Source organism: Coloeus monedula (assembly GCF_965178545.1).
Source record: "Coloeus monedula genome assembly, chromosome: 19".
NCBI classification, from domain to species: Eukaryota; Metazoa; Chordata; class Aves; order Passeriformes; family Corvidae; genus Coloeus; species Coloeus monedula.
Window position 1 is genome coordinate 5,807,460 of NC_138799.1, and position 23,626 is coordinate 5,831,085.

General features: G+C 48.7%; 4 protein-coding genes across 5 annotated transcripts in view; 2 read left to right on the forward strand and 2 right to left on the reverse strand.

Moving 5' to 3' along the window:
• Positions 1–601: 601 nt before the first annotated feature.
• MRPL27 (mitochondrial ribosomal protein L27) lies at positions 602–3,873 on the reverse strand. The gene is made up of 4 exons (XM_082294298.1): positions 3,827–3,873; positions 2,265–2,387; positions 1,484–1,551; positions 602–1,023 (listed from the first exon to the last, which is right to left on the reverse strand). The coding sequence occupies exons 1-4, from the start codon at positions 3,846–3,848 to the stop codon at positions 817–819; spliced, it is 420 nt and encodes a 139-aa protein (XP_082150424.1). The 5' UTR covers positions 3,849–3,873; the 3' UTR covers positions 602–816.
• Positions 3,874–4,049: 176 nt separating this feature from the next.
• On the forward strand, positions 4,050–8,440 carry EME1 (essential meiotic structure-specific endonuclease 1; the record flags this gene model as incomplete). The annotated part of the gene is made up of 8 exons (XM_082294330.1): positions 4,050–4,725; positions 4,809–4,936; positions 5,110–5,202; positions 5,617–5,738; positions 5,934–6,066; positions 6,589–6,704; positions 7,726–7,915; positions 8,264–8,440. The coding sequence occupies 8 exons, from the start codon at positions 4,050–4,052 to the stop codon at positions 8,438–8,440; spliced, it is 1,635 nt and encodes a 544-aa protein (XP_082150456.1).
• Positions 8,441–10,268: 1,828 nt separating this feature from the next.
• On the reverse strand, positions 10,269–14,552 carry LRRC59 (leucine rich repeat containing 59). Of its 2 annotated transcripts, XM_082294363.1 has the most exons (8): positions 14,293–14,365; positions 13,881–13,940; positions 13,481–13,738; positions 13,205–13,363; positions 12,794–12,898; positions 12,172–12,244; positions 11,565–11,738; positions 10,269–11,030 (listed from the first exon to the last, which is right to left on the reverse strand). In XM_082294363.1, the coding sequence occupies exons 4-8, from the start codon at positions 13,343–13,345 to the stop codon at positions 10,786–10,788; spliced, it is 738 nt and encodes a 245-aa protein (XP_082150489.1). In that variant the 5' UTR covers positions 13,346–13,363; positions 13,481–13,738; positions 13,881–13,940; positions 14,293–14,365; the 3' UTR covers positions 10,269–10,785. The 2 variants fall into 2 exon arrangements, with proteins under 2 accessions (XP_082150489.1, XP_082150488.1); XM_082294362.1 differs by lacking the exon at positions 13,481–13,738 and having other exon boundaries at positions 14,293–14,552.
• A 3,842-nt stretch (positions 14,553–18,394) lies between these two features.
• The window catches only part of ACSF2 (acyl-CoA synthetase family member 2), a gene marked incomplete at its 5' end in the record, with an annotated part of 35,762 nt that continues 30,530 nt past the window's right edge, over positions 18,395–23,626 (forward strand). Inside the window, one exon of the mRNA XM_082294069.1 lies at positions 18,395–18,483. Coding sequence (XP_082150195.1) covers positions 18,395–18,483 — 89 coding nt within the window. The remainder of the gene's footprint in view (positions 18,484–23,626) is intronic.

Below are 23,626 nucleotides of genomic sequence, written 5' to 3' on the forward strand. Positions count from 1 at the left end.
GAATTGTCTAATAATGTCAACACCGGTGTCCTTACAGTACTGATTTTGATAACCTGTTTTCTACTGCAGAGTCAATGTTTCAAATTGTTTACAAACCTATAGATAAAATGAGATCAGTTTGGCCACAACGAATTGGGGCTCCTTTATTTTGAGGAATATAAGCTCAAAAATGTCATGTAATGACTCAAAGATAAAAGGATGAGTATCCTGGATAATGCTTTATCATACACCTCCAGCTGCTGAGCTTCAAATACCAGCCCAGACGTGGGCATCTTACCAGGCCCCCTGAACGTAGTAATGACTTAGAGTTAGGCCTGTGAACATCCCTCACATGGCCAGGTATTTAAGTTAATCATTGAGGGGAGTGAGGTAGAGTAAAAAATCCAGCTTCCAGGTACACAGCATTAGGTGCATGTGGAAAAGGATCTGTTCTGCAGCATTGTGGATTAAGGTACAAATAGAACAGTAATGACTGAAAATGAGCAAAAATAGAGGGAATTATTAGTGGGACAAGTACTGACACAAGAGCGATTGTAGAGGGAATTCATCCAGTTGCACAACAGACCAGGCTCTCCACATACTAAATGACCATGGTAACACATTCCATGTGCAGCCAAGACCTTCAGCTGCCCCACAGCATTTATTAAACACTCTTAAAAATGCCAGCAGGTGATCTCACTCTGAACACAGATCACAAGCACTTCAGGAGCAAAAACAAGTCCTAAACTGGTATCTTCAGAGCCACTCTTGTCCTCAGAGGCCAGTACAGCTGTAGTAGTCTGTCCTTCCCATCTGTGCCCATGTGACACAGCAGGTTCACAGCATGGTGACCAGTTTGAAGCTTCCTACCTCTGTGGTAGGGACGACGCTGATAAAGGTTTTATACAGGATTGCTCCTTTGGGTAGCTGGCAGATCACATCTCTGCTCTCACTGCTGCGGGGTGGGGGCACATAAACCTCTTTGGTGTATCTCACAATCCCATCCTCCAGGGCATAGAGTGTCTTGTTACGGCCCATCCCCACCTGGGAGAGGATGAGGAGCATTAGAAAGGAGAGGCTGGACACCCACAAGTAAAGCAGATCTGATCCCTGGTCTGCCTCGTTTGATATCCTGGCTTCAACAGCATCTGTTGCTTTATTTTTTAAAATAAAATCACACAACTTGCTTCCAGGAACCAGTGTGCAATGGTGCTCAGTATGAGACATGAGACACCCCTTCCAACCTGAAGCACAAGCGCCCAGTCAGGTCACAGAAGTGTTTTGGGATGTCCATGACTTGCAGACCTTCCCTAAGTCTCATGGACACAGGTGAGGCTCTGAGCAGGCTCTCTGACTAATACCAGGTCATGAAACCCAGTGTTGGGATATACAGAACACAGGGATGAACATTAAGAATGAGACTGAAAGAGAGGAGGCAGTGAATGTGGGACTCTGGGGAGGCACTGCTGTTCTGTGAGAACCAGAGAGAGAGAAAAGGCCTTACGTGAGCGCCGGGATGCCAGCGGATCAACCGCTGGGTAGCCAAAATGTTTCCTGCATGGACAAATGCACCTGCAACAGAGTGACACAATCAGACTGCAGAGAAACAGCTCCCCAGAGCCCTGGCAGAACACAAATGATTCCAGGACTTACAAATCCCAGCTTTCTGTGGGCATTTTCTAAGGAAAAATTATTTCAAATGCTAAAAGCATCTGAACAAAAGTGCTGTTATCAGGAAATAAAAGGGCAATGGATAGACCATGGCAAAAAGTCAAATCTCTGAAAAGACTGCTTCTAGGGTACAAGGCATTTTCTGGCTGCTGAAGGCATTTGTTTTATTACATTTACACTGATATGTTTCCATCAGCAAAGCTAATAATTATTAAGCCCTCAACTGCAAGAATCTGCACTTTGGCTTCTGCTAAGCCTTGTAATTCTCTCCTTTGTAAACACTGGAAATGCTCAGTTTTTCCACCCAGAGTGGGGGGAAAGTGCACTGCAGTTATGAGGCGTCCCACAGCGTTCCCTCCTCCCGGGCTCTCTGAAGAGGCAAAGTTAGAACCAAGTACATTTTCTGTAGGCAATTTTGGCTGATGGCCGGAGCTGACTCACCCTGCCCTCCCACCAACGACCCTTAATCACGAGGTTTCACTGATCCTCCCCTTCCCTTTCTCCTGGAAAAGTGTCCTGCCCACCTCCTCCTGAAACACTCAACAACCAACACGTACCAGGGGAGAGAAGCTGTGAAGAACCCAGTGAAATGCAAATAAGATACTCAGACCTACCTTCGACTTTTTTGAACCCATAGCGTTTCCCGGGGCTGCGGCCACCTAGGTTTTTTGAGCTGCCCCCACTTTTCTTAGAAGCCCATCTGACAGCAACCAAGCTTGTTTGGGGAGTGGTTAGAACTAGGTTTAGAGAAAGAACAACAACATCAGCTGGAAAAACTATCACACATAGTTCCTTTTCTCAGATGTAAAGGATATCAGTTAAGACAGGCTTTAAAATTAAAGGCAAAGGAAAGCCCTGGGAGAAACAAAAAGTACTTCCAGGATAAATTAGACCACAATGGCCTAAATTCCCTGAAGAGAGGTCACATCTCAAGTGCTGCTGCTGCTCCCCAGGTAAGAATTAAATTCTCAGCAACAATGTTAAAGGATGTGCACAAATTCCTGTTTCTTTCTTGTAAAATGCAGCACAGATGTCACTGGTTGCTGTGGATTGCTCTAACAGTGCTTTCAGAAAAGATGGGTTGTGATTTGTTTCAGTTTCCCCTTTGACCAAATGGCATTTACTTACACAGTTACATCCTGAAATCTTACAAATGAGCAGACTCCAATTCTGGACAATATATAAATATCTATCACCAGCCAGAAGCAGTCTGAGGATTATCTAGAAGGAGCATAAAGGTTGGACTTGCTGGTGTTGGAGATCTTTTCCAACCTTAGTGGTTCTGTGATTCTATGATTAATGGCTCTAAGAAGGAACAGAGAGCAATGGGAGTGGCAATAAGGGAGTCTGGAGCACAGTCTTTTCATTAATCCTCCCAGTCTAAGGAAGTGTTCAAGGCCAAGTTGGACAGGGCTTGGAGCAACCTGGTCTAGTGAAACGTGTCCCTGCCCATGGCAGGGGGTTGGAACTGGATGACCTTTAAGTTCCCTCCTAACCCAAATCATCATGATCTTAAAAATCTCTTCAGTACTGCCTTTCATGCAGTTAGGAGACAAACCTAGTTTTTCTGAATCTAGCCTCTTAAGCAGCAGGTTAGTGCAGAACAGTGGTTATCTTGTTTCCTTAACGTGAGTAAAACCACTAGTTTAACTTAATTAAATTGTCACGGATACTCAGCGAGCTAGAAATATGTCTCATCACTAGAAGTGTTCAAGGCCAGGTTGGATGGAGCTTACTGCAACCTGGTCTAATGGGATGTGTCCCTGCCCACGGCAGGGAGTTGGAACAAGATTCCTTCCAACCCAAACCTTTCCATAATTCTATAAAATACTGTTGAGAAAAGGGTACAAAACCCCATTAATTTCAGGAGATGACCCATTAAGTAAATTAAAGCCTCCGAGACGTGACAATCTACAGGAAATTAGGCAAAGACGAACTATACTTACAGTTTCACATACACAAGCCCGCCCATTTCACCAGAGCTCCGCCTCAGCTCCAGGCAAAGGCAAAAGCCTCAGCCTCGCGCTACCGGCCGTGACATCCCACCGGGGGCGCGACAATCCACGGGGTGACCTCCCTGAGGCGCACTCTCCCGAGCTCATCCCTCTCGCTCCACGGCCAGAGCCCCGCTCCCCACCCCTCAGAGGGTAAACCGCTGACACAGCCCCTCACTCACACAGCCGCCCCAGCGCCGCCATCTTGATGGTGCCGCTTCCCCTTCCTCTTCCCGCTGGGAAGGCGGTGCGCACGCGCCCGCGCTGGGCGGCGATTGGTCCGAGCGCGCGGCGTCGCGAGCGTTCGGACCAATCGCCGCCCACTGCACGCGCCTCCGGGCCAACCAGCGGCCGGCGCGGGCTTTCCCCTCAGGCGGGCACGGTTGCCCCTGAGGAGGAGCGGGGATGGAGGAGAGCGACTCGCGGTCTGAGAGCAGCGAGGAGGAGAACTTGCCCTCCTTGGCCTCCCTGCTGCGGCCGTCCCCGTGCCTCGGCGGGCCGAGCCGCCCGCGGGTACCGTCTCCTGATCCTGAAGCGGCAGAAGTTGTCGAGATGGTGAGCAGCGAGGGCGAAGAGGTGAATGAGGAGGTGATGGACGTCGTCCCTTGGCGTGAGATGATCAAGATGAGAGAGGGAGCGGAGCCTGAGCCTTTCAGCCTGGGCGCTGGCGATACAGGAGAGGTATCTGGGCTTTGTGCTAGTGGTGACCTGATCTCTCCTGGCAGCCATGGGCTGGGAGAAGACCTGGCGCCGTCTGGAGAAGTGGCTTGTGACAGTGAGAATGCTACACGCAGTGCTAAGAGACCCTCTTTGTGCTCCCTGCCAGTCGACTCAAACAGGCCTAGTAGCCCGCCGGTAAGCAGAGAAAGGCCAGAAACATCGCTCCCTCTCAAAAAGCGACAATATAGTCAGAAGGAACGGGAGGCAATCTACCAGAAAGCGTGGCAGAGAAGGGAGGAGCAGGAAGCAAAGAGGAGGGAGCAGGAGGAGGAGAAAGAGAAGAAGAGAGCCTTTGCCCAGATGCTGAAAGCTCAGCGGCCAGGAGAGTGCCAGAAATACATAACAGTGGTGCTAGATCCAGGTAGTTATCCTCACAGCCTGCACCTGCCTTGTATTGACTGTTGTCTCCTCTCTCTGGAGGCCTGACCCATGCATCGATTTCAGTCATCTTACAGGTGGAAGGTGGTGAGCAGATCCTTAGTGCTCTGCAGGCTGCCAATTATTCCTGTGTGTTTGAGAATCACGATATTCCCTGCAGCATCACCTGGAGGAGAAAGACAGTGACATCACAGGTATGCGAATAAAATCTTGATAATCTTGCATTTTTTTTCGTGTGTTATTTGCAGTCGGTAGTAATGGTATTTATCAACTCAAGTAAACACTCTCTAATCTCCCCGCTCAGAGCTCTGAGTGGGAGTCTGAATCCTAAACAGACTGTGGCCTGTTTGTTTTCATATCTGAACAGATGGGAGGAGGAGATGAATGGACAGAAGAACCAAATGTCCTGGTTCTGCTTGGCTTGGAGGAGTTTTTGTCCATGGCTCACAGCTACAAACAAGTGAGAACGCTCATGACTTTTGTGCTCCTGAACATACCTTGATGCAAAACCGGTGTTTTGTCATCTCTCTTGGTGGCAGGAAGGTTTTGGTGTGGGAGGAATGCAGGATTTCAGTAAGACAGAAATCTGGGTTTAGGAGCCATTAATGGATTCTATAATGTAAAGTTCTGACAAGCTTTCTTCCCTAGTTAAAATTTTCACACATTCCCAAAGAGTTATTATTACATCAAGTGGGATTTTTTTTTTCTTTCTTTCTGCTCTAACTTTACATTGGATCAAGTATTGCCTGCTTGCCCTGAAGAGCAAGGGTGAACAGACTCATCTGCAGACCTACAACGAGGGCAATAATTTGCAGTGCTTCTCTGTGTACCTCAAAATGGTTTAACTCCGTGTTTTTCCCATTCATCTTTGTAGAACGCTGACAGCTGTGCAGGAAGGCAGAAGGAGACCCTGCAGAGCTATGTAGCTCATATGATGGAGAAAATGCCTGGGAAAATTCTGGCTCTGGCAGTAATTGGAGTGGAAAATTACTTCAGGTCAGGCTTCTTTCTCTCCAGATGTTTCTGTGTTTTCTCTGGCCTTGAAAAATGCCATAGGTGTTTACTTTAATTCCTTCTAGCAAAGACTGGAGTATAAGAGGCATTCCCAGAACTGTTCCACCATTTTTTAGAAAGAAACAGAAGCAAAGGTCCATCCAGACTGTCACCCCAGTCTTACTTTACTCTTTTTAGGTCTCTCCAAGGTCAGCCAAAACAAAGGCTGCGACACACAGCAGTGAGTGGGAATCAAGAGAAACGGGGAGAACGGAGAAAAAAGGAGGTTAAGGGTTCTGGCCTGGACTTATCCAGAATGGATGTGGAAGAAGTGAGTGCTTTTAAAACAGGCATGCAGCCATCATCTGTTGTCTGCCAGTATTTGAATATTTGACCCAGTCACACAATTTTTTAGATGGGAGTATGCATCCTTCATTATTCATTAGTCCATCAGTCTGTGGACAGAGCTCTTTGGGTTCAGCTCCCCACTGCTCAGTCATGTACCTGCTCCCACACAGACTGATGTGTCTTGTTCACCTGGGTACTGATGTCAGTCTCAGCACCTCTTGCCCTTCATGGGCCGTTGGCAAAGCCCACTGGTGGTGGCCTGTTCATAACAAGAGCCACGGAGGAGCTGAGGCAGCTCAGAGGACACTGAGGCAATATTAGCTGTCAGGAGACAGAGTGCCCCGAAATACTTCAGTGTCTTAAATTAACTGTTTCCAAAATGGGGAGAGAGTGAAGGTTCTTGTCCTACAGCAGGATGTTCGTGACTCTTTTCTGCTTCAGACAAAAATGGGGTTTGATGCAACAAGACTGATTGTGCCGTTTGTTGTTCCCTATGGTGATACAGGCCCTGGTGGATCTGCAACTGAGCACACAAGTCCAAATCAGCATGTTTGAGAGCAGTGAGGAGCTTGGGGAATATGCCACTATGTTCACAAAAGCTGTGGCTGAGGCACCATACAAGTGAGTAAGCAGAGGAGGTTTGGTCCTACCTTTGGATAGGCTGCACTTAATGCTACTGGGAAGGAATAGCAGGTACAACACAGGGTAGAATGGTTCTTAAAGGTGCAGGTGACAGAGCAGCTGCTAATGCAGCTCCTTCAACACAGGAGTTGTTCTTGAAATTGATGTCCTGCCCACAGAGGCGTGAGGACAGACCCGGGTTTCATAGTCACAGGCTCATTTGGGTTGGAAGGGACTTTAAGGATTGTCTAATCCAACCCCTTGCCATGGGCAGGGACACCTTCCACTAGACCAGGTTGCTTAGCGCTCCATCCAACCTGGCATTGAACACTTCCAGGGACAGGGTATCCACAACTTCTTTGGGCAGTTTGTTCTGGTGCCTCACTACCCTCACGTTTCACACTGAAGCCTTGCCATCAAGTAGAGCTCTTGTTCTCAGTCAGATTTTTGGAGTGGGAAGGGAATGCAAGTAGGACTGGCTCTTAGAGTGCCAGCTTTTCTTCTTCAGTGTGTAACCAAGAGACGTGCCTGAGAATGAACCACTTGGCTCTTTCCATTGACAAGGGAGGACAGCAGATTGTTGCACAGTGATAGCTAGGAAAGCCATCTTGTGCAGTCTCACACAATCCTGATACTCCTATTACAGCAGCTGCTGGATTTTCCATGTCAGCCATGAGGAAAGATGAGATGTCATTAAAAATGACATCTAGAAGTGTTTTATTATGGTTGACAGCCAGAAGGTGAATTCTTGTTTACCACTTTGTCTGCAAGTTGGCTTGTGTCAGGATTGCTGCTGAGTACAGGATTGTTTCTTTTTCAGTAGCAGTCTGGGTCTTAAAGAAATTGGTAATGCATGTAAAGAAAACAGGGTCAAATTGTTTGCATTTCTTTGATGCCAGTGATGTCTCTGACATCTCAAGCGAGGGACGGCGCTCTGGCTCTGTGACAACAGATGGCAGGGACAGGATTTTCTTCACAGCCTCATTGTCTCATTTGCTTCCTCATTCCTTGTTCTCCCTAGGCGAGAGCGAGAGAACACAGGGTTCTCTTTCTACTTGGAGAAGGGCTGCTTCGGAGGGGTGAAGGTGGATCCTTCCGGAAAGGGTCTTCTGAAAGTTTGGAAGAGGCAGGTACAGCAATTTAACCGTGTCAGCTCTGAGATGGCTGAGGCTATCGTGTCTGCCTACCCTTCTCCTCAGCTTCTGATCCAGGTGAGGATGCCTCAGGGATACCCAGCACTGTGTGCAGGCAGTCAGCTCATGCAAGGGGTGGAAGAAGTAATTTAATAAGTATTAAATTAGACACAGTGATTCTGTATGAGTGGTTCAGTAAGTTAGTGAAGGAACTGATTCCTTGGCATCCACTCTTCTGGCTCCCCACTGAGGGAGCAGCATTGGCTCCACTCTCCAAGTTCACAGATGGGACCTGGGCAGAGAGCAAGTGAAAAATGAATGGACATTGTGGAAGGGCAGAGCAGTCACAGGTGCATAGCTTTGATTGGTTTTTTGAGCAATGGATGCAAATGGGTGATCTCATTGTTCCCTTGGTGTTGCTTTTAGGCCTATGAGAGATGCTCCTCGGACCAGGAGCGGGAGAACATGCTGGCCAATATCCCTGTGCACCGTGGGGAGGGGGTGACAGCCACCTCCCGGCGCATTGGGCCGGAGCTGTCCCGACGCATCTATCTGCAGATGACTTCCCACGATCCTGACCTCTGCCTGGATTTCACTGGGTAGCCCCAGGGAAAAAGGGTTTTACTGTTTGTCTGGTTCAAGTGTTCCCTTTTGAATTTCACTCAGTAGCTCCAGGAAATAAGGGTTTTACTGTTTGTCTGGTCAAGTTTTCAGTTTTCTTCTGTGAAGAAGTGCTTAGATAACACTCATTGATCCTTGTTTAAAGACTTGAAGCACATTTAGACTTTATCGTAGCAGGGAAAAGTTGGATAAAATTGCTGAATTGCAGCAGTTTACACATGAAAGATGGTGAACATCTTTCCTAAGCATGAGTTGCACACAGCTTACAGTACTGATGTTTTATTTGTCTTTCTATAAAATAAATAATTTTGAAGAAAAACCTTTACTCTTAATATGTTGTCTTGAAAATAGACAGGTATGTCCTCCGTTGAAAGGAATACTTCCTGCTGCTCTCCTGAACTGCAAGGACTTACCTTCTTCCTCCTTTGGGACAAATCCTGATGCTAGAGCAACATGGTGCTGCCCCCCCCAGCACCTGCTCTAGTGAGGTGAAAGAACTTCACCTCACAAAACAGCCTCTCATTGTTCCACTGTGGCAGGTGGGGATGAGTAAGACTAATTTTCAGATATAGAGTGATTCAATCTCCAGACGGCTTAATCTAGAGAGGGTCTTGAAATCTGATTATATGTGCTGGAATTATGAGGTCTAAACAGTTGGCAGAAAAAGCTTCCTTTTAATTAGATTGGGGACCACGGCCTGTCAGTGCAGCCATCAGCACTTGTGTGCACACAAGGACAGTTGAGGGTTTTTGTGACAGCAGCACTTACTGAGATGAGTGCTCAGAGAATTAAACTGCATCCCATGCTAACTCTTTGGAACCCTGCTGCCTCCAGTGGAAAAAATCTCCACCTGCCCTGCTTGTTCCAGGCATCCAGCAGGAGCCCTGCCTGGCCCACAGTGCTGCTGACCTGAATCTATAAATTGTATAAGCCTGGCACTCACCAACCTATGTAACACTTGTCTGGATGTTGGCAGGAAGGGCTGTGTGGAGAAAACATTGCTTTGGATGTTGTTTGTCGTTTTCCTGAACATTTCTGGATAGGAAGCAAGATCTTTTACAGAATGGGGTGAGTTAGACACCCAAAGTAAAGCTTAAAGTTGTTTGAAGGAAGCTTTGAAAACATGCACCCTGCTAAGGCAGAGGCAGCTCTTCCTTCCTTTTATCTGATACTTGTGCTGCTGCTCTCTCCTGTGTGATATTCAGGGAACCACAGTCTTATCACTGGGTTACAGAAAAGTGAAGATTTACTGCTGTGGTAGTGACCTGGGTGTGAACCACTGCAGATGATTTCCCCATAGCACTGCTCCTGGCAGCAATAATCCCAGGTATGAGAAGAGGGAGTGATTCTGGAGACCAGTGTATGATGTCTCTGTGGAGTCTGTAGCACAGATATTCTCTGAAACCTGCACTTCATTAAAGTACTTGCAAAGCCCTTAAGGATATGAAAAACTTCTGCTTGGTGGGGTTAAGGAAAATTTAAAATGAATTCATTTCAAATAATTTTTAAGGAACTGATAAAAAATTTACAGACCATTGCAGAGGTGAGTTTTCTCTCGAGATGCAAACCACCAAACTTCCCAGCCTTCCCCCAGCCCCGAGGCTTCCCCTTTCCTGCCAGCAGTGCTCCCACAGTGCCACCCAGTGCTGCTGCTGCAGCTGCAGCAGGCAGGAATTATTCCTATGTACTCAGAAATAATTTGTGGCTGTTCCCAAAAGGCCTAAATAAAGTTAAAACCCTGTTAACGACATAAACATCCAGTTCAGACAAATTGCTGTGAAAACTGTTGTATTGAAAATTTTCAGCTCCTTTCAATAGCCCATCAGCCTCTTCGCTCCAACATAGGGATGCACAGCCATCCTACACACCTGTAATTGGTCCTGGAGTGGGGCCTTAGTGTATTATTCCCATACAGCCATACCACCAATTTTAGCACGAACAGAAATGAGAGCAAGGAATGGATATGTATTAAAAACCTTCCACCTCCAGCTCAGAGCTACAGCTCTCACCCAGGTGCTGCGAGGGCTGCTTGTTCCCATTCCTATAGACTGGCAGCTTCCTGTACCTCACAATCCTGGTGGACACCACTCGGAGGAAAGGAGTGGTAACAGCTTTAGGTTAACGCGCACAAATAATGGGAGTTACAGGCCGACTGAGAGACATGCACAACAAAGACGGTTTGAACAATAGCTCTGCTCTGTGGAGTGGACCAGCAAACCAACGCTGACTGGTTCAAAGCAGTTTCATCAGAACACAATTCCATAGGAATTCTGGCTGCGTAGATGGTGGAAGGAGATGCTGACGAAGCAAGTGCCCATCCAGGACAATCACTGCTGCGAGTTGTGCTGTAGCATGTTCTGCAGCATTTTGTGGTTCTGCAGAGCAGCCACCACATCCTCGTAGAGGGTGTTCACGCTGACGCACAGAGGTTGATGCTGCAGCTCCGTCAGCTTGCAGGCAGCCAGAGTACAGAGGACGCAGAACAGCACAAAGAGCAGGACTCTCAGCACCGACCGCGACCACGAGGGCTTGTGCCGGGGGGGCTGAGAGGGACGGGAGCTGGAGGCCGGCTCTGTAGTGAGAACATGAACAGGATAGAATGTGAGGAATTAATCAACTATCTTTGACAGGCTATGCTCACAAACAAACTGTTCAGGTAAGATACTTAATCCTCTGCTGCAGTTGGCTTTTGTTGTGAGTTTTCATCACTTAGCTCTGATAAATAACTAGATGTGCAGGATTTAACTTCTTAGGATGAAAAGTTTCAGATCCAGTTTCATGGGCAGCAGTGAAGAGGGTGTAAAGCACCTCTGTGTTGCACAAGATCTGATTACGCAAATGTTCAGTGGACTTAAGAAAAAATGAGTGGAGGGAAGTTCTCATTAGGAACAGCTGGAGAATTTCCTGACTTGTAGCTCCACAGTTCATGGGAACACAGGCAAAAGGGAAAAGGGCACAGCAGCAGTTTATTAAAACTCCTACAGGTTCCCCCCTACCCTTTCCCACCATCTCCCAGTACCTGGGTACATGAAAGCAATTCTGGCAGCATCAAAATCTGATGAAGATGAAACCTGACACAATCCCACCCAAAATGGACACTACTTACTTCGGGTGTGCACTGTTTCCTTTTTAGTTTTCTTTTCCATCTCCTGTTTTGCAGCTTTCTGAGCATCGTACTCCCGCCTTCTGCGCTCCTTTTCCTCTGCCTTCTCTCGCTTCCGCAGTTCTCTCTCCTGAGCCTCCTTTGCTCGCTGTTCTGCTTCACGTTTCTTCTCCATTTCTGGGGGTTAACAGCAAGTTTTTCCCTTTTATGTAAAGGGTTGTCATTGCCATTTTCCTTATTACCTTATTATCCCAACTGGAACGAGGAAACCTTGGAAACCAATTAAACAACTATCCTCTTTTTAATATTTTATTTAGTATTACATACCTTGCATTTTACTGTGCTTTTTTTTAATGTTTTTATAGGTAACCTATAGCACATTCCATCTAGAGATGTTCCTGTTTCTCAGGCCAAGAAATCACACAGTTACCCCCCTGCTGTCTTTCTCCCTCTAGCGTTTTTACCCTACTACTCCCTGAGTACTTTGGGTTTGGATGGCCATAAGTATGTGTTAGATGGCAATTTGTTACATAGAGATCAGAATGTTTGGGTGTGTTAGAGACCAAGAGCTGTCCTCAGCAGACAGCACATGGGGGTTCTTTGTGCCTACCTCTCTCTGCCTGGAGTTTCCGCTGCCGTTGTCGATCCTGCTCGGACTGGATGGCTTTCATGTGCTGCAGTACCTTAAAGGGCCAAGGAAACAACCTGAGGGCTGTGCAGAAGCCTCGTGGCACAGTCAGTTCAGAACAGAACAGCTGGAGTGTGGCCGAGGACAGGCAGCTGGGACTGACCCCCAACCCTGACTTATCCCTACAGCTACGGCTCTGAAAAAAACTCACAACTTATGTGAGTCTCTGTTGTTAAAAAACAGATCTTCCCATTAAAAACAAATGTGGCAAACTGGTGCTTGATGATACAAAGGATCACAAAACATTTCTATTTATGTTTGCCAAAACTTCTCCATAGGTTTTTGTACTATCAGCACAGGCATGGATTATTACGTCTGATTATGCCTCCACTTTCTTGGCAATGGAGAAGCATCCTCCTCCGCCAGGTGTTTGCTCTCCACGGGCACAGCAGTAGTGGAGTCAGTGCAGTGGACCTGCACCTCGCTGCCTGAAGAAACTCCAAGCTCCTGCAGCAGCTGCCCAGCTTGCTAAGCAAACAGAGGAAGAATCACCAGCAAAGCCATGAAAGGAAAAAAAAAAATAGAATAAAAGCAGACTCCTTACCTTGACAGCAGCCTGCTTACACTGCTTCTCATCCAGACAGTCTCCTGCCACTTTAGCCAGGACAGGATCCAGGGGATTGTCCTTCAGATCCAGCCACTTCAGGTTCTGCAAAAAGGCACAACAAAGAGGAGGCTGTAAGAGCACAGCAGTCTCTTAGAGATCTCTAAGAGATCCAAAGCAGAAGCAAAGAACTGCTTAGTTTTCATATGAATGAAACAGGTACAGAAGATGAGCAGAGATGTTTTCAATAGATTGAGAGGATTTTCACTGAGCTGTGGTGCAGAGCCAGCTGAATTTTGGAATGGGTGTCAGCAGGATGGATGCTTTACCAGAGAAATCAACTTGAGCAGGATCACAAGACCCTGGGCTGCATCCCAAAGCTTTACATAACTGCCCAGCAAACAGTTTTACCTTGAGCTGTGCAAAGCTGACTGGCAGGGTGACCAAGCGATTGTTTAGAAGGTCCAGGTGCTGCAGATTGACCAGGCGGCCAAAGTCCAAGGGCAGCTGTTGCAGCCGATTTTTACTCAAATCCAGTTTCACCAGATGCATCAAACTGCAGAAGTCTGACTAAAACCCAAACAAAGAAAACCCAGAGAAAGCTGGTCAGCACCTTTGTGGAAGAACCTCAGTGGGAATTACGTGGAGACAGCCTGCACCTTGCATTAGGCACAATCCTTGACTTACTACAGGACTGTGATGGAGGGAAATTGCTCTCCTCCTTTGCCTTGGAAGATGGAGGTGAGACACAGCGGGACAGGTAAGACGGACCGAGAAGGTTATGGATGACAATATGACAGGAACAAACCCGAGCCTCCACTGCTGATGAAACTCCTCTATATTCACTTGGGAATGGTCTGGCAGGAATGTACTGCAATCTTCACACAGTTCAGACCTTTACTCTCTCCTGCCTCAGCCAAACCTACTGCCAGCACTGACCTGTCACTGACAATGGAGTCATTCAGCCACCCCAGGGCAGGGCAAGTGCCAGTTTCACAGCTCTTGGTGAGCCTCTACTGAAGCACCAGCTATCCTTCCAAATATTTCCCAGCAGACTCATCCTCACGGAGGCTCTCTAGCACCTTACCGGCAAGGAAATCAGGTTGTTACAGGACAAATCCAAGATAGTAGCTTTTGGAAGAGCGGCCTGAAAGAAAAATAAGGCACTGAATGAACACGGAGCGTCACCTGAGCCCTTTTGACACCTGCTAGTTCTGCTTCGGCCTCTGCGGTTTCTCCCGCATCAATCTGTCCATCCCCCGCGGCTGCTCCGAAGTCACGTCATCTCCGGATCCATCTCTGAGTCCAAAGGCGGTTCTTATCCCGGGACAGCAATGACTAGCAGCTGCCAGGCCCGCGGGACACAGAACCTCACTGCTTTAAATACCTGCAGGCCAGGTCACAACCCCCCAGCACATCTGGCTCTCCTACGCTGCCCCTTCCCGGGGACCGGGAGCCGGTACCCACCCCCGCCGGGCGGCCTGCAGCCGGACACTCACCAACTCCCGCACCGGCACCTCGTTCAAGTCGCAGAGGCTCAGGTCCAGCTCGTTGCCGTCCAGCTTGTCCTTCAGGCTGAGCCCCTTGCCGCTGCCCCGCGACATGGCTCCGTCGGCGGCCGCCCGCGGGGGATGCGGCTCGGCACGGGGAGGCGGCGCGGCTCGGTTCGGAGCGGCTCAGCTCAGCACAGCTCCGCACAGCTCAGCACGACCCAGCCCGTCCCGTCCCGGCGTGGCACGGCCCGGCCCCGCCACCCACTTCCGCGGCCACGTCCGCGCGGGCCCCGCCAGCCGCCGCCGCCGCGGGGCCGAGCGCGCCCGCTGCCGGCCCGGAGCGGGGCCGCACCGCCCCGCCGGCACCGCCGCCGCAAAACGCCTGAAAACTGTCTTAAGAAGGGATGTTATCTGATGTTTGATCGCTGCATACCTTCAAACCTAAGCAACAAGAATGGAGATTTAGTCCCCGAAGCAGAGAGCAGCCAATAAGGTCTAAGTGCTGTCTTAAAAAGACGAATTACTTGTTGGTAGAATTGCCTTGTTAAGTTTTAAGGCTTGATCCAATGATCTCAGACTTAGTGCGAGATTAACAAAGCTTGGGAAGAAGGATGTACTACTGATAGTGGGCACAAGGAATGCAGGATTTATGGGCTACTAGGACATTTGGCAGAATCCCCAAGATAAGGAAGAAACTTATAAAGCTAACTCAGCAATTGGGTTTAATCAGCTCCAAGTGGGTAAAAGGTAATTCTGTCAGGGGGAGATTGTGACTACCTCCTCATGGCCACAGACCCAAGAAAGCCACCAACTCAAAAGAAGAGAAAGACCAAGCCTGTGGACTAATTAGCATGGGAAGCGAGAGCATCATTAACCAATGGAAGATAGAATACTAATTAATATGAGAACTAGGTAACTTGTAGCAAATAAACATTAATGCCTTTGTTTGCTAAAATATATAAATAGTGAAAGGTTTTGACAGTCGTCATGCTGGCTTTGTGGATTTGCTATCCAGTGCAGAACTGTAAATAAATCCAATACCTCGACTCTGGGTGTGGATTGGCCTCTTGCACACTGGGTGGAAGAACCTATTTTGGGACACACTGGCACGGCTCAGGGTATCCCTGCAGCTGTCCCACCAGCCCTGGGACCCTGGCCAGGCTGGCAGGAGTTTAGATCTGGGCTACATGAAACAGCCCTGCAGAAGGAAGGAGAACTCCCAGCCCAGCCCCATGGGTGGGTGAGGTTTGCACCCAGTCCCATCACCAGTCACACACCACCCCACAGAGAAACAACTGGTTTATGGCCAATAATCCCAACAGAAACCCAGTGATGCATACCTCATTTTACAATATCTGATACAGCTGCTTCAGTCTCTCCACAGTCTCCCTAATCCAAGGGGTGAATTCCCTCTCAGTTGGGCTGTTACTCCACAATGTCTCTTCACAGGAGGAACGCTTAATGGATATTCCTGCTTTGCTCCCAAGGCTCCAGTGCCACAGGAGCAGAGCACTCTCCTAATCCTCTGTGGAGAAAGTCAGTGAAAGAGGAAAGAGCCTGAGGCAGAACCAAATTAGTGTTACCTGGTAATGGGATTACAGCAAGGACTAACCATGAATTTCCTGACCTCTGTGCTATGTATGTATGTATGGGACATTGCAAAGATGTTTTCACTACTGCAGCGCATCTACCCTGTGGATGCATTAGTTTGTTTTTAAGCTGCCAGTGAATTTCTTCCAACACCCAGAAACCAGCATTAACTCAGCACTGAGGTAACTGAGGCCACACGATTCTCTGAGCAAAGGCACCTCAAAACAGTGCACAAGGATTTTCCTCATAGAAACTACAATAAAGTCTGCCCAAGGCTGAGGTGCTCCTGCCCAGGAGATTATGGAAGTTTTTGGAGCACGTCATTGTTCCTCCAAATGTGAGAAGAAATTACAGAGCCCTCATCTGAGAAGAGAGAGGTCTACTTATCTGAGAATCTCTACCATCCCTCAGTTTTCACAATGTTTGTTTTTGGAGGGAAGGGCCAGAGAAGACCTGCTCCAGCAAATGGTAGGGAAGCCTTTCATTGCCAGATCTCCAAGGGAAGCAGCTGATTGCTGATCCCCTTGTTACCCTGAGGCAGTGAGGGACTCGTGATGTGCTGTGCTGTGCTGTGCTGTTCCCTTCCATGGCTGGGAGGCACCAAATACAGTCCTGCTCTGGAGGACAAAACCCAGAGGGGCTCTGAGGGGGCCTGAGCAAGACCATCTGCATCTCTGGGAAAGGTCTCTGTCCATGCAGTGCTACAGAGACTGAAATCTGTGTTTGCACAAATCCAAGAGCCTTTGGCTCCTAGAAAAAACAGGGGTGTAGATGGGTTACAAAACCTGCCTTCTTATTTGTGATTGTCATGAAGGCAGATTTTTAAATCTGGATTCGAAAGGAATGGTACCTTATGCAATGGTGTATGAAATGGTACTGCTTCAGGCATCCTTTGCCTTGATCTCAAACAAACATACGCAAATGTCAAGGTCACATTATTTTCTGCATAATTCTTGGTTTAATTCTTTCTTTAACCAGGATTCACCCTCTGGGCTAATGATCATAATGTGGTAAGATCAAGCTAAAAGTCATCTTTATTTTTATTTATTAAAGGTTTGCATCAATTTTTTCCCTGTGGTTATACAACACCGAGCGCTCTGATGCTCCATCAGCACAAAGACAATTGCTCTGTTCTGTCCAAACCAGTGGAAGAACAACTTCTGGCCACAAAAGTCACACAGCTTTACATCCCCTGTGGGAATCCAGAAACTCACCTCGCTGCTGAGTTCAGTGGGACTGACTTGAAGAGGTATCTGTGCATGTAGGCTAGAAAGACTTTGAAGCTCCACAAGACAGGCAAAGCATAGCACGAGGCACATCTGTGCACTCTGCTGGGGGTTGCAAGCACAGTAGCAAGGAGAAGGGAGCAGGAAATGCTGAGGGAAGTGGGATGAACACAGTTGATCTAATTGTGATCTATTCATCCTTACTGGGCCTGAGCTGGCCATGCCAGCCTGGGGTTAGAGACCATTCCCAGACTCTCTGAAGATCTCTGTGTTCCCTCTGCAGCCAAGGCAAATTTTTCACATTCCAAAGAAAAATCTCCCTTTCCCTACCAAAGAAGATATTGTCACTACTATCACCAAACAAATTCCTTATGAACTAGATGCGCATCGGGGAAAATCCTTCCTGTTTCTAAAAACAAGTGTCAGACACCAGGGTCTGGTGGCAGTTGGTATTTCACTCCATTACCAGCGCATTTTTTGCTTTGATGTCTGACATTCCTCATTCTGAGGTTGATATTTATGCCCTTGTTCCGTGTTGTGCTTGATGTGATACGGATACGCTGTGTCACCTCTTCAGCATCAGTGCTGCTGCAGAGCTCAGCACCACCACACTCCTTACCTGATGCCTGCCCACACCTCTGCCCTTAGGTGAGGAGGTGTCAGCGTGCCCAGCCTTGGAGCGGCTCTGCAGTTCCCAGCTGGTCTCTTCTCCACAGGGAGTGTCTAAAGGTGTTAGTGGGGTGCTAAGTGGTAACTCATTGAGGGGATAGGGCTGGAGGCCAGTTGGTGACTCACAGGGCTCGGGCACCTAGTGATACAGGTGGAGGTAAGTGGAGGCAAATGATGGTGGTTTTCTTGCACCAAAGTCCATCTCCACTCATTCGGGGTGTAACAGTGGTTGTGTCAGGCTGATGGAACAGGCTGGGAAGAAGAAATAATGGAGTAGGAATGTACAGGGAAGGAATTGCAGCGCAGAGCTTGGGATGGGGACCGGAAGAGGACGGGGCAAGTGCCCGGGCGGGACTCTGGGGGCTCCCTCTGAGCCTCCAGTTCCTCTCGCGGACCGGGCAGGGCGGGCGCTTTCTCTGCTCCCCGTCCCTCGGTGCCTCCTCCCGGCGGGCGAAGGGTCCCGGGGCCGCGGGGAGCCGCAGGCGGGGCGGAGCGGGGCCGGGGCCGGGGCGGGCCATGGAGCGCAGCGCCCCCGAGCACCGAGCGGCGGAACGGGACGGGACGGGACAGAACGGGCCGGGTCGCGTCCCGCCGGGTGCTCGGGTGCTGCCGCCGCTGAAGGAATGGCCACGGCCCGTCTGGCAGCGCTGTCCCGGCACGGGCTGCAGCTCCTGCGCCGGGCGGGCGGGCTGCCGGGATCCCCGCCAGGCAGGTGGGTGCGGGCTATAGGGGGTGCAGGGCTGTGGGGCTATAGGGGATGGGTAGCTGTAGGGGACTGGGGGCTATAAGGGGTAGGAATTATAGGGGACAGGGGGCTGTGGATGAGAAGGAATAAGGGCTATAGAGGACAGGGGGCTGTGGATGAGAAGGAATAAGGGCTATAGGGGGCAGAGGGCTCTGGGGTAGGGGAGCTGTAGGGCACAGAGGCTGCAGAGGATATGTGGAGACCATGTGTGATGGGGGACAGGGGCTATAGGACAGCTGCAGGGCGCTGTGGGTGTCCGGCCAGGCCAGTGGCTGCATGCAGGGAGGGCATGTTCATCTCGGTGTGTAACTCTTGGCTACCCTAAAACCCCTCCAAAGTGGCAGGAGGCAGGCTGCATCCCCTGGATCTGCTTCCCCCCAGCTTGGGAGTGGGCCTGGGGCAGGGATAAGCCCTGCACGGTGGGCGGAGGGATGTGAACGAATGGCAAGGGCTGAACTTTGAGCAGCAGCTCCATCCGGATTGCAGCAATGCGAAGTGTAACAAATGGCTTCCCCATCCTTCTTCAGGGCTCTGACTTGCAGTCAGTGTCCCTGTCCCCCTGTGGTCCTGCAGGCCCCAGGGTGCTGGGTGACACAGCGGGTCCAGGACACCAAGGAGCTCTGGGGCTTGGGAAATCAGGCAAGTTCTTTGCCTTGCTTTTCTTCAGTGCTGCCTCTTGGAGCAAGATTGTGCGAAAAAACAGCAATGTGAAGCACCTGGCTTTGGGACAGGCTCTGAAGGTTTAGCTGATATTCAGAGTAATAATCGCTGGGATGAATGACTTCCAGTGAGCAATTCCAAGAACCGGGTGGTGGGTTCCTTGTTTTTCACAGACAGGGTTTGGGTGTTTCTTTTCAGCTGGTTTGACATTAGGAGTGAAGTGGTTGAAGCCACTTCATCATGGGTGTGTGAAGATTGCCTTCTCAAAATCTGTCCTTAGGAAATAGGATCAGAAGGGAAGCATGACAGAGAGTTCACTGCAGCTCACTCCAGCCCAGGATTGAAACTGAGGGACAGGAACACAAAGCCCTTGGAGAAAGAGAGCATGTACTTAGAGAGTAAACTCTTTCTAGTAATGTTATAAAAAAGCTTATTAAATTCTGCTTGTAGGCTTGTTTATCCTTTTGGCAGGGAGAGTGCAGAGAGCAGAGAGGCACAGTGGAAAAATATAACCAGAAAGTTGCTGCAGGAGGAGTCTGAAAACCCAGGGAAGTTGATCTCTCCTTAAAGAAAAATAAACAAAACAAAAAAAGAAGTAAGAATCCGGTTAACTCTTTAGTCAACAGATTAAAGAGGAAATGAGAACAGAGTGGAGTTAAATTGCAGCACCCTTTAACTGCAGTCATATTACACAAAAGACCCAGAAGCTCTTGCTTTGGGGAGAGAAGCTCCTGGTAGATGTCCATGAGCAAAGGAACTGGCAGAGGAATCTGTGAACCATTCCAAGTATGATTTCCGTAGTCAGGACAGTTCCCAAGCCCTGGGAGGGCAGGGCCTTTCCCACAGGTGCAGAGGTGATGGCACCACAGAGCAGGTCATTGTCCTTCACTCTGCAAAGGGGACAGGAGGTTACCCTGCCTTGCATTCCTCTCTCATCCCTTTTGATAATTTCTGTAGAGACTGGTAAAGAGTTAAAGGTGAAAACAGAGCTGGTTATCTTATATCAACAACTCTAGACTGTTCAGAGAAAAGTACAAACAGCTCCTAGGATTAGTCCAGAGTGCTTGCTTCAGTCTGATCATTTCTGCTTCCTGCCATCAGGCAGGAGAGTTCTGGGGTTGCTGGGATTTGGCTGCTCCCCTGCCTTTTGCAGGGAACAGGATGCATTTTTCCCTCATCTCTGATATCTCTCTGTTCAGCTGTGTTGCTGAACTCCAGGGTTCCGGAGTTTTGCAGGGACAGCCTGTGGATGAGGCTGGCTCATTTGCAGGCTGTCTTGCTGCTGAAACGTGCTGCTAACAAAAGGCACGTGCTCTCCAAAAGTCGTGGTTTACAGTCTTTGCTTGACACCCAAGAGCAAGCAGAGTTTTATTTGCTCTCCTTCGGCTGAGTCAGGGAAATGAGAGCTGTCGTAATATTGGACCGTTGGTCTGATTTTATCTCCAGCAGCACCAGATGCTTCGTAGGAACAGGTGAAGGGTGAATTACTTGTTTTGTGTAACAAAGATGAACACAGAGATTATTTCTAAATCCTTTGGACTCTTTCTCTGTAGAGGTCTCTTGATAACATTCTCTCAGATCAGATACATACACTTGCTGCTGGCTATAGGCAGGAGGGAGACCAGCCCTATGTGATTTCCGGCACGATGCTGCTGATAATGAACATATCTTGTGTCTGCCTCCTTTATTCCACTCCTGACCCCCAGTGCTTCCAACAGGCTGCTGTGTTTTATCTCACACCTTTCACTTCTGCCACTGTGTTACAGAAATGCTGAAGCACATGTGAATGTCAGACCAGAGTTTGGGGAGCTCAGACCCGATGGCAGCTGAGAATTTTGCTTTAAAGCGTTTGAAGAAATGATGTGAGCTAGTGCTTTGAGAGGAGTCAGTGACTCTGAGTAATGAGCGTGAGAGATCTTAGCCTTCTTAGCCTCTAATTTCAGTACTGCTGATGCTTTCATTTGAAAATGTGAATGCTTGGGACCTCTGAGAGCAAGCTGTGTTCACACTGTGAAATACAGCACTATTTTCTCAGTATTTTGGAGCATGTGGCTTTGTAATGATATCTTTTACTGCTCTTTGATGCGCTTTCATCCTCATGTTTGGGGGTAGGGAGGAAGCCAAGCCGTGAAGCCTGGAGCTTTGTGCCTTCTTGCATTTAGTGTAAGAGTCTGGTTCTGAAAAGTCGGTGAAACCCTTTGGCTCTTCAGGTCTGGAAAATATTGAGATAGTAAGCCCAGAGAGCCTGATCTGTGTAATGCTTTGCCAAGACATGACAGTGTAAGATTGCCCTTTTCATTGGCAATGCAGGGTTGTGCAAGTACCTCTTTGAAAGCTGACTGCAGAGCAGGAGACTGCTTCAGCTGGACACTTTGGATTCTGATTGAATTTTCTTAATCTGAATTTTGTAGTATTTCCTCCCCCTTCAGTCTCTTTTTGTGATGGTCTTTTGTTGTTTATCTTTCCCAATGCTGAGCCTGCTTGGCTCCCAGTGCCCCCTGAGACATTGCTGGGGGAAGAGCTCTTATGCAACCAGGCCAGCAGCTGCTCCCTGCCTGCTCCAGCCCTTCCCAGGCAGGGGAGTTAGAGACGGGCTCTGCTGACACTGGAGACTACTTGGCTTGAGGGAGATGTGAGTATGGCTGGCCCCATTAAACGTTTCAACAAACAGCCTGAGGGTTCCTCATCTGCCTTTGTGAGCTATGACAGGGGACAGGGACTTCTCCAGTTGCTGTTTCAACCAGCAAGTGGTTGTGGGTCCAGTGGCTTTTACTGCTCTCCCAGGAGCATTCATCCTCCCCTTGCTTTAGGGAGAGTTTTTTCTACCTTTTATTTTATAGAACTTATGTTTATAAAGGCCTTTCTTCAGAGCTTTCTTTCATCTCTTCATTTATCTACATGCTTTGCCCAAGAGTTTCTGAACAATAAAAGGTAGCTCAGTTTAGCACTTGTCCTCCCTCCTCCTCAGGCAGCCTTACAGCCTTGATGTGAGTTGCGCAAGAGCTGGGTGGGGAGGGATGTCTGAACAGAGCCCATGGGAGTTTGCACAATTCTCCCTCTGCTGAAAAGCAGTGGGGGAAAAGGGTCAGGTAATTCACTTGTCTCTTGGAACAGTACTCCCCTGAAGGTAAAATCTAGTTTTTGTTCTCTGGATACTGAATTTCACTTCGTGTAGGAGGTAACTCCCTGCTCAGACTTGTTTCTTGTGGGCAGGAAAACAAATCTTCTGGGGCAGTAACACCAAGTCTTTGTAGAATATTGATCCCGTAGTAGATGGGAGTTTAGGCTGAGCTGTTTTTCTTCTTTAAGGCAGGGATTTCCCCATTATACACTGAATTATACACAGCCTCTGTTCTATGCACCTCACAAGTGTCCCTTAGCCCTGTCCCTCCTGGTTGTCTCCTAATGTTGGAATGGAGGAGCTGAAGTGGTGGAGGAAGGCAGAGAGGAAATGAGGAGGGACCGAGAACATGGGGGGCTTGCCTGGGGAGGAGGACAGCGTGGTGGGAGGTGGCTGCTGGAGCAGAGAGAGGCTTGTAGGAGATGGAGAAAGAAACCAAGGTAGGAACTGCAGCACTCAGATGGTCAGGAGCTGTGGTTTGAGGGGAGATTTCTGCATTTCCACTGATGATCAGACCTCAGGGAAAGCCTCAATGATTTTTAAATGATTTTCCCTATTGTTCTGACCACATCTTCTCATTGCTGCCTCTCTTGATTCATTGGCTTCCCTCTTGGCCTCCAGCACCTCTCAGTGCTCCTGCCCTGCCCAGGATTGCTCTTCTCAAACCCATCCCTGTTCTCCACCTCCCCCCCTGTCCCAAATTTGCAGTGGGGGCCATCTCCTCCCTGCTGTGGTATTGACTCTGCTCTTCTCCCTCCTCATCTCACTGGTAGTTCCTTGTTTTATTGATGCTGTTTCAGTCCCATAGACTCTTTACATTCCAGCTGTCAGAGAGAGGATGTGTACAGCTGCTCGCTGTTGTAAACACAGACCATTCCTTTGCAGACACCTCAGTTACAGCTCAACTTCTCTGATCTCTTTTAAACAGTTTTAATTCTACAGGATCAGACTCTTTGCTGATCATTTCAGAGACTGACCTCTTTAATTTTAATTCTCTCTGTCTCACTTGTTTGCTCTTTTCAGCCAGCTGGGAGAACTTACCTACAAATTGGTTTGATCCTGTTAATTCTCAGCTATTTATACCTTTGAATGTTGCAGAAAGACCAAACCCAATTGCCATCTCTCAATGAACTGCACAGCTCATATTCTGTCCAGGCATTCCAACATGTTTGTGTAGTTTTCACTGCAGGTGAATGATGGTAGGAGCAGGCTGTGGTTCTGCAGGGCTGGTGCAGGCTCCTTCCCCACCAGGTTTCACTGGAGGAATGGAGGCTCTGCGTGTTCTGCCTGCTGGTATGGACACGCATGTGGGTGCCCTGGGGGGTACCA

What these genes read in the sequence shown, in the direction of transcription:
- MRPL27 (XM_082294298.1), bottom strand. Translation starts at nt 3,848, where the DNA reads ATGGCGGCGCTGGGGCGGCTGT. An exon ending in TGGGTTCAAAAAAGTCGAAG is followed by an intron (nt 1,552 to 2,264) that starts GTAGGTCTGAGT and finishes ACTCTGTTGCAG; the next exon opens with GTGCATTTGTCCATGCAGGA. An exon ending in GCTGGCATCCCGGCGCTCAC is followed by an intron (nt 1,024 to 1,483) that starts GTAAGGCCTTTT and finishes ATCCTCTCCCAG; the next exon opens with GTGGGGATGGGCCGTAACAA.
- LRRC59 (XM_082294362.1), bottom strand. Translation starts at nt 14,397, where the DNA reads ATGTCGCGGGGCAGCGGCAAGGGGCTCAGCCTGAAGGACAAGCTGGAC. An exon ending in TCAGCTTTGCACAGCTCAAG is followed by an intron (nt 12,899 to 13,204) that starts GTAAAACTGTTT and finishes GCCTTTTTGCAG; the next exon opens with AACCTGAAGTGGCTGGATCT. An exon ending in GGAAACAGTGCACACCCGAA is followed by an intron (nt 11,031 to 11,564) that starts GTAAGTAGTGTC and finishes TTCTCACTACAG; the next exon opens with AGCCGGCCTCCAGCTCCCGT.